The sequence below is a fragment of the Caenorhabditis elegans genome, chromosome III (genome assembly GCF_000002985.6).
Source record: "Caenorhabditis elegans chromosome III".
In the NCBI taxonomy this organism is placed as follows: domain Eukaryota; kingdom Metazoa; phylum Nematoda; class Chromadorea; order Rhabditida; family Rhabditidae; genus Caenorhabditis; species Caenorhabditis elegans.
This window is the reverse complement of record NC_003281.10, coordinates 9793883-9807516: the sequence shown is the minus strand read 5'-3', so window position 1 is coordinate 9807516 and position 13634 is coordinate 9793883. Positions and strand designations below refer to the sequence as shown.

Genomic DNA, 13634 nt, shown 5'->3' with positions numbered 1-13634 from the left:
AACTCATATTTCGAACATAATCTGTTCTCTCAAAACATTTCTTCCATAATTCATGTTTTCAGATGCTTCTGAAGCTAAAGTGCACTGTCAATAACTACGCATGGGGACCCAAAGGAAATTCTAGCATGGCTGGAAGTCTTGCATTAGATGGTGGTCATATTCCAAATCTTGACAAAGACAAACCATACGCTGAAGTGAGTAATGAAACATGTATCTATTTCCGTTCTAATTAAAGCGATTCTCAATCTATTTGTGGCGTCTTACCGTGGTTTCTGACCTTATGTCGTGACTTTCGAAGATTGTGTCGTCGATCACCTGATCAGATCGGCCTACATCACTCCCGAAACACGTTCTCTTTCATCATCTTTATTATTACAGTTCTGGGTGGGAACTCACGCTAACGGGCCGGCCCACGTCATCGAAAAAGACATCGCTCTTAAACAACTTTTGGCTACATCGCCAGAGTTACAGGGAAAACATGAAAAAGGTGAATAAAATAAATATTCTTTACTGTTCTGGCTTGGGAATGGTCTAACTGGCTTGAAACTTATGTAATTTGGAAGTTAAGAGATCAGCAAAAAGGAATATCCAATTCGATGTCAGCTTCCGAATGACATAAATTTCAAGCCAATTGATACATTTCAATTCCTTAAAGAACAACATGACCTTGTCAATAAATATTAATTATTTCTTTCAGGCAACCTTTCATTCCTCTTCAAAGTGCTTTCCGTTCTTGGACCACTCTCAATCCAAATTCATCCAACAAAAGAACAAGGAAAACTTCTTCATGCTACAGATCCGAAGAACTATCCAGATGACAACCACAAACCAGAGATCGCAATTGCTCTGACTGAATTCGAGCTTCTTTCCGGATTTCGGCAACATTCACAAATTAGTGAATATCTGAAATGTAATTATCACAATTAGATTATAAGCATTAAAATTTGCTTTTTTTCAGTGTACTCTGAAATTCAAGAATTGCTCACCGAAGAAGAGAAAAGTCAAATCGACAGTTTAGGATCTTATGGAGAGAGTTCTGCACAGGTTCTCAAAAAGATCTTCTCAAGAATTTGGCGAACTCCAAAGGAAAAACTTCAAATAGTTGTTGATAAACTTGCCAGACGAATTCAAGGACATGGTAAGCGATATTTTTGAATGAATATCTTCTTTTTAATTACTAAATTTCAGAAAACAAAACGGCTCTTGATGAAATAATTGTCTACCTTTTCACATTGTACCCTGGAGATGTTGGTGTATTTGCTCCAATTTTCTTGAACTACTTCAAATTACAACCTGGAGAGGCAACATTTTTAGAACCAAACATGCCACATGCTTATTTGAAAGGAGATTGTGTTGAGTGTATGGCAGACAGTGACAATACTATTCGAGCTGGATTAACACCAAAATATATTGATGTAGAATCATTGGTTGAAATGTTGAATTATGATGAGACCCTGCTTCCAAAATATATTCCAAATGAACTGGACGATGGATCACTACTATTTACTCCACGTGGAATTGATGAGTTCTGGGTGCAGGAAGTCAAAGGACCCGCTGGATCGATCTACCAACTTCCTTACTCCGAATCATGTTCTGTCTTGACGGTTCTCTATGGTACTGCAACAGTTACATTGGGAGATGCATCACAAGTATTGAATCGAGGAGAAGTCGTTTTCATTGGAGCTACACATGACGCTGAACGTCCCAAGATTAATATTTCTGATGATTTTCTTGCATTCCGAGCGTTCACACCATCACCAAGAGCCCTCGAAAGTCTTTCAAATAAGCGTCTGATTATTGATTAATTCAGAAATCTTTTTATGTCTTTATATAATTCACCACAGTTTTACGCAATGATTGTATTTAAAAATTAAACTTGCCATGCTATAGCTTCCACGTTATTTCAGCTAAAAATTGGAATTTTGGAATTTCAATTACATACAAAAGTGCTAGTCACTGTTTTTCATTATCTAGGGTTGTTCATAATAAATTTTTATTCCTTATTTTTCAATTCTTAATAATTATTTGAGGATTTTTATTCATTGTTTACATTACTTCCTTCTTTCTTACGATTAGCGCTGCCTGGCCGGTCGTTAAAATTTCAAATAATGTTCTATTCAATAATTTTCGGAGGTTTATTGTAAAATCCTGTATTTTATATTGAAAAAATGCTAAAATTGAACAATTATCAACAAAAAAAGGTTTTGTATTGGTTCTGCTAAATTATTGTGTCCTTCACGTCCCTAACATAAATAATTAGCATACCATACTTGGGTCTGCTAAATAGCTATGGTCTGCTAAATATTTAGCATACCATGCTTGGGTCTGCTAAATAGCTATGGTCTGCTAAACATTTAGCAGACCATATGGCCATGGCCGTTCAAACTACACCCTCGTCCCTCTGACAGGACAAATATTGATTGCATTGCGAAACATTCCACAACTGGACAAATTTTCAATTATTCAACAATACAATTGCCATTTTTTGATTTAATTTCGTTTCAGTAGATAGTTTGCCGTTTTCTCCAAGCTTTCAAGCCAGACAATGGCGAATTGTGAGAATAATCCGTGGAAGAAGAACGCGTGGGGCAAAAATGAGGTTGGTTTTGAGAAATTTAAATGTTTTAAGCAAATTCCAATTTTAGGAAACTGCTGAAGAACCGATAGTCAGTTTTGCGGATGTCCTGAGCGAAGAATTTATTGAGGATCTGAGTGTTCAAGAAAAATTGGAAGAAGAGAGATACATGAAGGTATATAAATTTAAAAAAACTTTTAAATAATATTAAATTCCAGCAACTCGATCAAATGTTCGGTGATACTTCAGTTTCTGATGATCAACTCCCCATAAATACTGAAGGAATGACTGATGAAGAAGTTGCACTTGCTCTTCAACGCCATTTTGACCGAGAAGCAGATGTTGCTCGTGCTGTTGGATCTTCGAGTTCGGTTCACTTCACACCTGACCGTTATCATCCAAAAACAATGCAGGAAACAGATTCTGAGAATGAAGATGATGATGCTTTGAGACAGGCTGCAACTGATATGCTCTATGCGAAGCTTGATGAGGAAAATGCAACGAATTCTCGTCTTCGACCAGAAGGTCCCAGTACTTCACGAACAAAGCATGATACTGGTGTCAGTGGGCGTCGTAATGCTGATAAAACTTTCAATGTACGTGTTATTGAAACGCAGAAAAATGTACCGCGCTCCACAGTCATGCTCCGCCCCTAAACGTTGGGTCTCGTTAGGTAGTGGTGGTGAAACCATAAATTTAAACGAAAAACAGCTGAAAAAAAACGAAGAATTCCTGGAAAATGTTTTAATTTGCCGCTTAGGGGCGGAACTTTTCGCTTAATCGTGGAGCACGATTGCATCTCGATTTCAAAATGTGCATTTTCTACGTGCCCCGTAGTGTATACTTGTATCTAATTCTCATGAGAGATTATTCGTTTTAGGATCGGAACACCCTTCCAACAGGCGATATGGTCGGCGACAAGCTCAACAATAAAGTTTTCAACAAACTGATGGCATTTGGAAAAAGTGAATCGAAGCGTCAAATGAGAAATAAGGATAAAGAAGAGAAAGCAACAATGGATACTTCTGTTGACAGTGACACACGTCTTCTTCTCCTTAAATGGATCAATCAAGGAGTATTTGATTCTGTCGATGGAATTATCGCAACTGGAAAAGAATCGGCGGTTCTTCACGCTGCTCAAGACTCGGCGACCAGCTATGCCATCAAAGTATACAAAACCACACTGTCCGAGTTCAAAAATCGCTCAGAGTACGTAAAAGACGATTTCCGCTTCAAAAATCCGCGTGGTGTTCTCAAGATTTGGGCAGAAAGAGAGTTTATGAACTTGAGCCGAATGGCGAAACATGGACTTCCGTGTCCACAACCTGTCAAAGTTCGTCGCAATGTTCTTGTCATGTCATTTCTCGGAGATCAAGGTCTTGCCGCACCAAGACTCAAAAACGTGGAATGGGAATTTTTCACTGACGATGAGCGCAGAAATGTTTACGATCAAGTACAATCGGTAATTTTTAAAGTACTTTTTCAGAAAAAAACATTTAAAAATTAAGTTTGGTCTGACATCTTCCGCGTTTTGTACCTAGCTATACTTTACCAGTTATAAAATTTTGCTGGTCTCGAGACGATCAAAATTTTTCATCTACCGCACCCACAAGTATTTTGCAACTTCTTTTACTAATTTTCATAATTTAGCTGAATTTTCAATCCAAAAACTGTACATTTATTTGAAAATCATCCAAACCGCGTCTAATATCAAGAAATACTGGTAAAAGTTTTGAAATGTTGCGGAAAAATAACCGTTTTTCGCAATTTTTCCTGTATTTCCTGATATTTTACGCGTTTTCCATAATTTTCTAATAAATTTTCTAGTTTTTACATTAACAACATAAGCGAAATTATGAATAATAGTGGAAAAATTGCAAAATACTACGGTAACAGCGAAATTCCAGTCATTTCGAGACCGGGTACGGAATTTTTGCGCAATAATACACAACTGTGTAATAAATCTTGTGGTGTCATGATGGGAGCGCAACTCGCTAGATTTCGGACTATGCGAAATATTAACACAGCCTGCAAAAGATGCAATTTCTTTGAATGTAAATTATATATTTTTCAGATAATGTGTCGAATGTACAAAGAATGTCTTCTGGTTCATGCGGATCTGAGCGAGTTCAATCTTCTCTTAACTCCTGATAATAAAGTTCACGTGATCGATGTGTCTCAAGCAATGGATCTATCTCATCCACGATCATTACAATTCCTCACTCGTGACATTCAAAATATTATCACATTCTTCACTCGTATCGGAACTCCAAATCTTCCAACCTACGTTCAACTATTCAATCTGATTACTGACCTCGATATGGTAGAAGATCATGATTTGCTCGTCCAAGTTGAACAATTTTCCGAAGAGAATAGATCCGTAGACTTACGTCATGATAAATCTCGGCCAGCTGATATGGAGCTCAAGAAATATAATGAAGAGAAGAAAGCGAATCGAGGCATTTCACCGGCGAGAGAGTATAATTAATCAAATTTAATTTAAATATTATATTTAAGTATCGTTTGTTGTTTTTCTTTTCTATTTTTTGCTCCTTTGGTTTGTTTACTTTAATGTATTGTTTAACGTGTTACTTCAGATTACATAGACAGAGGAGCACCTTCATTAAAATAATACAAGATTCAGATAGAGCAATATTCAATACCTTCCAGCAAACTTCGCTCGCAGAGCATCTTGTTTAGCTTCCGACTGATCTGCATTTGGTGGCATCCATGTTGAGTATTTCTCATCTCGATCCTCAACACCTGCACCGTAATCTTCTGATCCAGCGATCTTCTTTTCAATATCACGCCGTCGGACTCTTTGAACCTTTTTCTTAGCTTCTTCTTCCGCTTCAAGCTTTTGCTTTTTCGCGAGTTCTTCTTTTTCAGCTTCAAGCTCCTCTTCCCATTGTGCAACTCTCTTCTGAACTTTGCTGCCGAATGCTTCTTTCTGTGGAGTTTCTTCAGAAACTTCGTCTTTTACCGAGCTTGGTTCATCTACAGCCGGTAAAGAATTCTTTATTTCAGATGAATCCAATGATGCAGCAATTTCTTTCTCAACTTTTAATGGAGTCATCTTCTTCTCATGTTCAACTTCCACAGCTTTTGTTGAGGTTGGGGCTACTGTAGCTGGAAGAGTAGCTGAAGTCGACGGTCCTGGTCCTTGTGAAGGTGTTTGATCAATTTCTTTTCTTGCTCGAACACCCATCAACTTTTTAAGGAATGCTTGTCGATCATTGGCAGCAGTAGTTTCCAGTTGTTCCAATCCTTTTACTACAGCTGGCTTAGCAATTTTGACCAACTTTTCGAGTTTTTGAGATTCGTGTGTCGCTGCCATCAGTTTTTGACGCCATTTTGACTTTTCCATTTTGGTCTGAAAATGAATAATTATTGAAGATCAGAATATCACTTTAAACGTTTCCAAATCCTACCTTTGCATCGTCTCCCGCTCCGCCAGATTTCTCCAACTGCCGGATGTAATCATCTAGAACATCACCCCCTTGATCAATTGTTCTAGATTTCTTTGTTCCAGCTGACAATTCATCCAAATGTTTCTGACATTCGATTATTTCTTTCTTCGATTCTTCCAATTTTCTACATAAACTCTCATAGGTATCTGTTTCGGTTCTTTTATGCCCAAATCCTTCTTCAGCCCACTGCTTTCGTTTTTCACGTTGTTTTTCCAACTGTCCAGTTCTATCAAGATACAGATCGTCGTCTTCATCGTAATAATCATTGGCTTCAAGAGTTTTTCGTTGCATTCGGAGTTTGGTATTTGATTTCCGAAGAACATTATACGTATCGAGAATTCGGCATGCATCGAGAGCACATTGAATTTGAGCATCTTTTTTGGAAGTTGATACAGTTGCCGATGCAGTGAAGGCACGATCAACTCCGTCGATTTCAACAGGTAACCTGGAATAATGTATTTTTATAGAAGTTGAAAATTAATAATCTGGTTGATTCCTGAAACCTAAATATTTAGCAGACCATAAATGGGTCTGCTAAATATTCAGCAGACCATACATGGATCTGCTAAATATTTAGCAGACCATAAATGGGTCTGCTAAATATTTAGCAGACCATACATGGATCTGCTAAATATTCAGCATAGGGACTAGCGTGAATGGGGTTTTTCTTCAAAAAATCAAAAATTGTCTCAAATTCAGAAAAAAAAACTTTAAAAATCGAAAAGGAATGAAAAAACAATTTTAAAAACGTGATTATCACTGTTGGCTAAATTTTATGTTTGAATCATTATTTCGTGATTATTTTTTGTATTTCTGTTGTGGTATTTCTGAACTTGAGACAGTTTAGGATTTTTGAAGCGAAATTCTCTTCTCCCTCTCTCTCTCTCTCTCTACTCCGCCTTTAACTACCTAGTTTTTTGAGCTTGTGAAAATTTTAATTAATTTTTTTTTTAGTTCAAAACGATTTTTTCTTGAAAATAAATTTCAAAAACTCACTCAATAGAACAGACCCATTTGTGTGTATGACCTTGTCCCTGTTCACTGAATTCAAAATTCATATCAAATCCTTCCCGTTCAAAAAACTTCTGCAACGCCTTTTTTGGATCCTGATTATAATAAGCTTCTCGATCCTCCATCAAATGTGCATCAGTTTCAACAGTAGTCAATGGTTTCTCATCTTCTCCATAATCCATTCCCCATCCACATCCTTCTTCTTCTTTTTCACGTTTTTCATCGTCAATCATTTCTTGTGCTGCAGCGGCTCTCAATTTTGCTTCCAATTCTTTTTTGTGTTTTCTTAACTTCATTTCAGTTGGTGAACAATCCCATTCCGGCTCTGAATCCTCTTCAGGCCCAACAAAATTCAATATTCGAGTACTTTCTCCAAACTGAAAAATGAATCCAACTCTGGTTCTGATGTATTGTTTCGGTGGTAATCGTTTTTTATTCATACGGCTTCCATGGGTACTTCCCAATTCAAAAATATGCCATCCTTTTCCAGTTTTTGACATTTTATCATTTCCATATTGTAAAATACAGTGATATCTTGAAATTGATGGATGTTCCATTAAAAGATCACATCCTGGCTTGATTCTTCCGATAACTACGAACGTTGAATTCTTTCGATTTGACAAATCATACGAAGCAATTAATTTTCCTTCTTTCAGAATCTGAAAAAATTGTTTTTATTTTATTTTGTATCAACAGAAAAATTGAGAAAATTAGCATTAAAATTACGGTTTCTGGTCCTAACACTACAATTTTTGTTAAATGCGAGAATATGTGCGCCTTTAAAGAGTACTGTAATTTCAAATTTTCATTGCTGCTTAATTTTCACCGAATTTTCATAGTTTTTCTCTCGATTTGTCAAAATTGAAATGTAATATATTTGCATATTCAGGTTTTTTAATAAATTAATTTAATTCATATCGAAAAAAAAACTACAGTACTTTAAAGGAGCAGACGTTGTTACATTTAACAAAAAATTTTCGTGTCGAGACCGGGTACCGAATTTTTTGTGCAAAATTTCGCGTCTGGGTAATATGTACCTCAAACTGAAATTTATGAGCTGGATCCGGTTCACAAGCCCAAGGAGGCACTTCATAGTGTAGAGCTGGTGCTTGCACTGAAATTTTCGATTCTTTTTCAGCTTGAACTTCCGCAGTCTGAAAGAAAAATGATTATTTCAATATATATATAATCAATAAATATTTTTCAAACCTCAATTTCATCAATAACTCCTTCAACTGGACCGTCCATCTGTTCAGCGGGAGCTCGAATTTTTTCAGGCGACATTGGAGCCGGAGCATGATGAGATGGAGGTAAACTTGGTGATTTGAAGGCTCCGTCTGATTCAGACATTACGCTGAAATATTTATTATTTGATTTCTGAGCTAAAAATACGGTAGCCGGTCTCCGCACGAAAAAGGTTTGAGGAAAAAATGATGTGCACCATTATAGAATACTGTAATTTTAAATTAAAGGGATTTTCATCGTTTTTTTAAAATAAAAATAAGATTATTCATTAGCAAGCTCAAGAATAACATTAAAAACATGAATTATCGAAAAACGGGAGAAAAAAAACAAAAAAATATGAATCTGTAAATTACAGTACTCTTTAAAGGCGCACATCCGTTTTCATTTAACAAACATTTATCGTTTCGAGACTAGGTACCGTGTTTTTGGCACAGAAATCCCAATATTTTACATCTGGATAACTAAAAGATTCGGTTTGCGAAAGTTGTCCACGAGAAGTACATGGCCGTCAATGAAACTAGGCCGCAGCCCATACATTTTTCACTTTGAACACATAGCAATAGTTTGGAAATATTGATGAAAATTCATTCACAAAAGTTCCGGTGATAGTCATACTCAAGTTAATTGCAAATTAGTGAGTTGATGATGATGATAAAAATAATGATAAACGGTAAAAGAGCCTGGATAAGAGATCAATACACACGGGAAGCAATTATTTCAATTATTCGTCGGCAATAACATAGTTCGGATGAACACAGAGAGTTGGATCTTCTCCTTGCTCAACTTCAAGAAGAACGTGATCCTGGTGAATGAGACGATGAATTACACGCTCGCAAATAGTCTTTTGTACGTTGAAGTCTTCCTCCGTCTCCAAATCTGCTTCGATTGTCGACAAGTACCTAAAAACCAGAAATTTAAATTTAAATATTTGAATATTTAAACAAACCATTCAACAAGTGCACTCTGCTTGACACCATCATACTCGTCTTCTCCTTGATTGTCTTCATCGGATCGCATATGTAAAACGAGAACATCAGACAATTGCTTGTATTCCTTGAATGAGATTTTGAGCTTTGCTATATCAATCTTCGGAGCATTTTCCTTCTCTCCATCATGATCCATACTATCATCTCCTCTTTGATTCTCTTTGTCTGCTTCAACAACCATGATATTGTTGTCAAAGTCGTCATCATCCAAAGCAATGTCTGGTTGCTCAACTCTGACGATAGACTTGTTGAGAAGTTCGGCAGCCTTTTCGACATGTTCCACCAGTACTTCCTTTCCACAGTGAAGACGAGCAAGAGCCTCAGACAGACGAACGAGAGACTCCAATTGACGAACAGTGATTCTCCATGATGACGTGGCTGCATTGTTGCTGTCAGACATACGAAGTTTCTTGTACTCTCGAACAAGAGTTTCAGCAGCTTTATCCGAAATCTTCGGCTTGAAGCAACGAGCAAACGCGATATACTTCTTGATATCATCAATTTTGTAAACACTGTCACGTTCAGTATGCTCACTGATCGCACGATGATTATCAAGGATCCGACGGGCAATAGCGTAATCAGTAACTTCATTGCACTCATCGACCAACACAAAGAAAAGATCGAAACGTGACATAATCGGAGCTGACATCTGGACATTATACTTCAACGGACGACTTCTATCATAACGTCCATTAACTGGATTTGCAGCGGCAAGAATTGATGCACGGGCATTCAATGTTGCTTTGACTCCAGCTTTGGTGATGGAAATGGTTTGTTGTTCCATTGCCTCGTGAATGGCAACCTGATCCTTGAGGTCCATTTTGTCGAACTCATCAATACAACAAACTCCATTGTCGGCAAGCATGAGAGCTCCAGCTTCAATGACAAACTCGAACGATTCCTCGTCTTTTACAACAGCAGCAGTCAGACCAGCAGCTGAAGATGCTTTTCCAGAAGTGTAAATAGCTCTTGGACTGAACTCTTCCACAGCTTTCAGAACTTGCGACTTGGCAGTTGATGGATCTCCAACAAGACAAACGTTGATATCACCTCTCAGTGAAGTTCCTTCGTCCCTGCTCTTCTTCGCGACACCTCCAAGAAGCATCAGAAGAACTCCAAGCTTAACTTCGTGGTTTCCATAAATGTTCGGGAAAAGTGAATCGACAATGTTCTTCTCGATTTTCTTATCGTCACTCATTTTCTTCAGTGTTGCACGATCTTCTGTTGACATTTTCGACCATAAATCAAGATAATCAGTCTCCTCAACAGCTCCCGAAGCATCTCCACCAACAAGACTCTCGGTTTGTTGAATATGACAAGCCAAGAATGCCATTTTATAGGTAAGATCACGGACTCCAAGAGCTTTCAATCCAGTGATTCCTTCGCTTTTATCGGTCGCTCTGCCTGTAAAAAATCAGATTATTGTTGAGTCTCGCTAGTTTTTTTTCTTAAAATATATATTTAAATTTATGAAACCATAGGAATCACTAGTCACTGAAAATCAATTCTACTTCCTCGTTCCACGTGACCATAATTGTTCGAATACTAGATGCTAATAAAATCAAAATCACCACATTATCGAGAAACGAGGAGTCCATATAATCACATCTTCCAAAAGAATACTACCCAACCATTGGTTCCTACATTATTCAACCTGCTGGTGTGTTTCTTTTTTCTACAAATGGATGTGGATGCTGCCGTTGTTAAGCGTATTGCTCTATGGGTTTACGAGACATGTTCGGTGTTCAATTTATTCTACTGTATTACTTTATCACTGGCAATAAAAACTTCTAAAAACAGTTACGAAAAATTCGGGATTTTATTTTTTTAAAAATCTCATTTCAGATGCTCTACCAGCCACATACATCTATAACATGGCAATTTCTAACGCACTTCTAGTCATATTCGGAATAATGGTCTACATACTCCCCTATTACATGTCCGATAAAACATATAAAAGTAATAACTGTCCGGACACATGAGGAAGGATATATTTTCTAATCTATATTTTCAGCATATCGGGATTCAATAGGAGCTATGATTTCGGTGGGTGTAACGTTCAATTATCTTCATCCAATGCTCACACTTATTCTGATGACTATTAATCGAATAGCAGTAGTTGTGAGTATGCAGGCATCTCAGCTTTTCACTTCTAGCAAAATATGGCTCTATACTTCATTTCATATGGTATCTTGAAATGCTAAGATTTCAAATGATACATTTATTCTTCAGACTGCCAATTTCGCATGTCTTATTATTCCCTATCTGAGTGAGTGTCGGATAAATTATGATATACGAAAAGTTGGATTCATATCTGAATGTGCACCAGACAGGCATCAGGTAAAGTAGATCTACGGATGATATCTGTGTTACAAAAATTAATAATTTAATTTGTAGATCACAACGTTCTCCAATTATTACTCTGTATTCTTTCCGTTCGTAGCATTCTTTTTCAATGTGCTAGTTATTATAAACTTCAAACTTCAAAGATCACCAACATATACAAAGATCAAAAATATGTTCCGACGTGGGAATGGAGATCAGTTTACATCAATGCCTTCGGATGTTTTAAAAGCGAAAAAGAAGACTGAACGAATGCTTATGATTCAAGCTTTTATCACTGCTTTCTATCTTTCTGTATATGAGCTAACAAGTCTTGTTCTACGAGTTGTTCCGGTATAAATTCAACGAAATAGCGTTTACTATGCAAGTTTTCAGGAACTCTTTGGAAATCTTTCGCTTGACGGAAAGCTCGCATTCACTTATTTTCGACTAGCTCAGGTGCCATGCCATGTATTTCTAGTATACTTCATTTTTACCCCTGTTACCAGAAAAATCTATATGGATTTTGTTCGAGAAAGAGTTTTCTGTATGAAACCAGCGAAAAAGAAGACAATCAAGGTATCTGCGACAACTACTTCCACTAAGAAATGAGTTTCGAATAAAATTGTTTACCTCTGTTCTGATTTGAAGTCTCAGCACGAAGTCCAGGAGTGCTCAATTGAGCAATATCTGGAATGACGATAAGAGTTCCAACAATGTCACATTTATCTCCTGGTTGGACAGTTTCAACCATTTCTCCTCGAACAATCACATCGACAGTACGTGGAATTGATCCACGAGGCAACTCTGCTTGAGTCTCCTGAATTCTAATCTTCTGGAAGTCGACGAAAGTAGATGAGTTGACATCGAGACTGAATCTGGTACGATTCATGCATTGAGGATTAGCACATTTAGTTGGCTGAAAACATTTGAATTCGTTATAAGCTAATTATTATCTCCGCATACCTGAGTGTATCTGAACTGCTGTTGAACATCACGTGTGGTAACACCGCAATCCTCACACACGAAACAAGCCCGTGAAAGTTCTGGATGCACTGGGTGAGTTCGGACAATCTGACCGGCAATGCGCACGAGGCCTCCGACTTTGTCCGCAGAAAGCTCACGAACTTTCGTTTTCGCATCGAGATTGAACAGCGAAACGTACAATTGCTTCTTGAACATTTGCTGTCTCTCACTTTCATCACAAGCATCTAAAGTGGCCAAGTGTAGAGCTTCGCACATGAATGGATAGACCCTGAAGTATATTTATAAGTATTCGAAAATACTAATCGAATTTAATTTACCTGTAGTATTGCAGCTCGATAGTTGTTGCGAGATTGTTACTGAACTTGTAGAGATGTTGCATGTTAATGAAAATGGTATTCTTTTCTGGTTGCACGAGCTCCTTCATCGCAGATTTGTAGATAAACTCATTTTTCTGGTCTTTGAAGCTCTTCAAAAACTTGGAAAACTCGTTCTGCACACGAGTTCCGTCGGTGTCCTCCACTTGCTGGGCTTGACCGCCGATAATGTTGTCCATGCTGAAAGAATTGATTTAAAAAGAATTAAGGCAACTTTCTTAATCGAAAAAGTAAGAAAGAGAACTAGAAATTCAGGAAGTCGGTGCAATCTGAAGAGGAAAACAATGAGAATGCGGGAAAACGACGAGAAATAAGACACCTAAAATTCAAAACTCAATTTTGGCGGCAACCTGCGTACCGAAACACTGGAGTGTTGTAGACGAAACAGTGTGCGCGGTAAAGAGACGCAGACAAATTAGGCGCGAAAACTGTGCGGCTGTGAATTTGAATTTCGACAGAAATTCATTGTCATTCAGAAACTTGCTTTTTCAGATGTAAAAGATATATTTTATGAATAAAATAAAAAACTTATTGGGAAAAATCAAAAACAGAAAAAGGCGCTTTAAAAAATAACAATTCTTGCCATGTCGTCGCAAGACCATTTCCCAAAAACGTGCCTCCCTTGAAACTCACACGGTACGGTACTTTGATAAAAATCGGGCCT

General features: G+C 37.4%; 5 protein-coding genes and 1 non-coding gene across 7 annotated transcripts; 3 read left to right on the top strand and 3 right to left on the bottom strand.

The window, feature by feature from the left end:
* Window positions 1-62: 62 nt before the first annotated feature.
* Window positions 63-2002, top strand: ZK632.4 (putative mannose-6-phosphate isomerase; the record flags this gene model as incomplete). Its single annotated transcript, NM_066773.7, has 5 exons — window positions 63-194; window positions 379-487; window positions 698-910; window positions 959-1138; window positions 1189-2002. The coding sequence occupies 5 exons, from the start codon at window positions 63-65 to the stop codon at window positions 1803-1805; spliced, it is 1251 nt and encodes a 416-aa protein (NP_499174.3). The 3' UTR covers window positions 1806-2002.
* A 253-nt stretch (window positions 2003-2255) lies between these two features.
* ZK632.15 lies at window positions 2256-2405 on the bottom strand. The gene has a single exon (NR_052642.1). It is a non-coding gene; the product is annotated as an Unclassified non-coding RNA ZK632.15 (non-coding RNA).
* Window positions 2406-2505: 100 nt separating this feature from the next.
* riok-3 (Serine/threonine-protein kinase RIO3) lies at window positions 2506-5162 on the top strand. The gene is made up of 5 exons (NM_066772.9): window positions 2506-2599; window positions 2646-2750; window positions 2794-3171; window positions 3456-4037; window positions 4650-5162. Exons 1-5 carry the CDS (start codon window positions 2546-2548, stop codon window positions 5061-5063), a joined length of 1533 nt encoding a protein of 510 aa, NP_499173.1. The 5' UTR covers window positions 2506-2545; the 3' UTR covers window positions 5064-5162.
* Window positions 5163-5183: 21 nt separating this feature from the next.
* Window positions 5184-8410, bottom strand: ZK632.2 (uncharacterized protein). The gene is made up of 5 exons (NM_066771.8): window positions 8266-8410; window positions 8094-8210; window positions 7042-7715; window positions 6007-6490; window positions 5184-5948 (listed from the first exon to the last, which is right to left on the bottom strand). Exons 1-5 carry the CDS (start codon window positions 8404-8406, stop codon window positions 5232-5234), a joined length of 2133 nt encoding a protein of 710 aa, NP_499172.1. The 5' UTR covers window positions 8407-8410; the 3' UTR covers window positions 5184-5231.
* A 462-nt stretch (window positions 8411-8872) lies between these two features.
* On the bottom strand, window positions 8873-13150 carry mcm-6 (DNA replication licensing factor mcm-6). Of its 2 annotated transcripts, NM_001027840.6 has the most exons (5): window positions 12914-13150; window positions 12576-12864; window positions 12243-12528; window positions 9248-10691; window positions 8874-9200 (listed from the first exon to the last, which is right to left on the bottom strand). In NM_001027840.6, the coding sequence occupies exons 1-5, from the start codon at window positions 13147-13149 to the stop codon at window positions 9023-9025; spliced, it is 2433 nt and encodes an 810-aa protein (NP_001023011.1). In that variant the 5' UTR covers window position 13150; the 3' UTR covers window positions 8874-9022. The 2 variants fall into 2 exon arrangements, with proteins under 2 accessions (NP_001379433.1, NP_001023011.1); NM_001392181.1 differs by lacking the exons at window positions 12243-12528; window positions 12576-12864; window positions 12914-13150 and having other exon boundaries at window positions 8873-9200; window positions 9248-10693.
* On the top strand, window positions 10969-12246 carry srxa-10 (Serpentine receptor class XA 10; the record flags this gene model as incomplete). Its single annotated transcript, NM_066770.4, has 6 exons — window positions 10969-11086; window positions 11133-11246; window positions 11302-11474; window positions 11520-11627; window positions 11685-11963; window positions 12006-12246. 6 exons carry the CDS (start codon window positions 10969-10971, stop codon window positions 12219-12221), a joined length of 1008 nt encoding a protein of 335 aa, NP_499171.3. The 3' UTR covers window positions 12222-12246.
* Window positions 13151-13634: the final 484 nt, after the last annotated feature.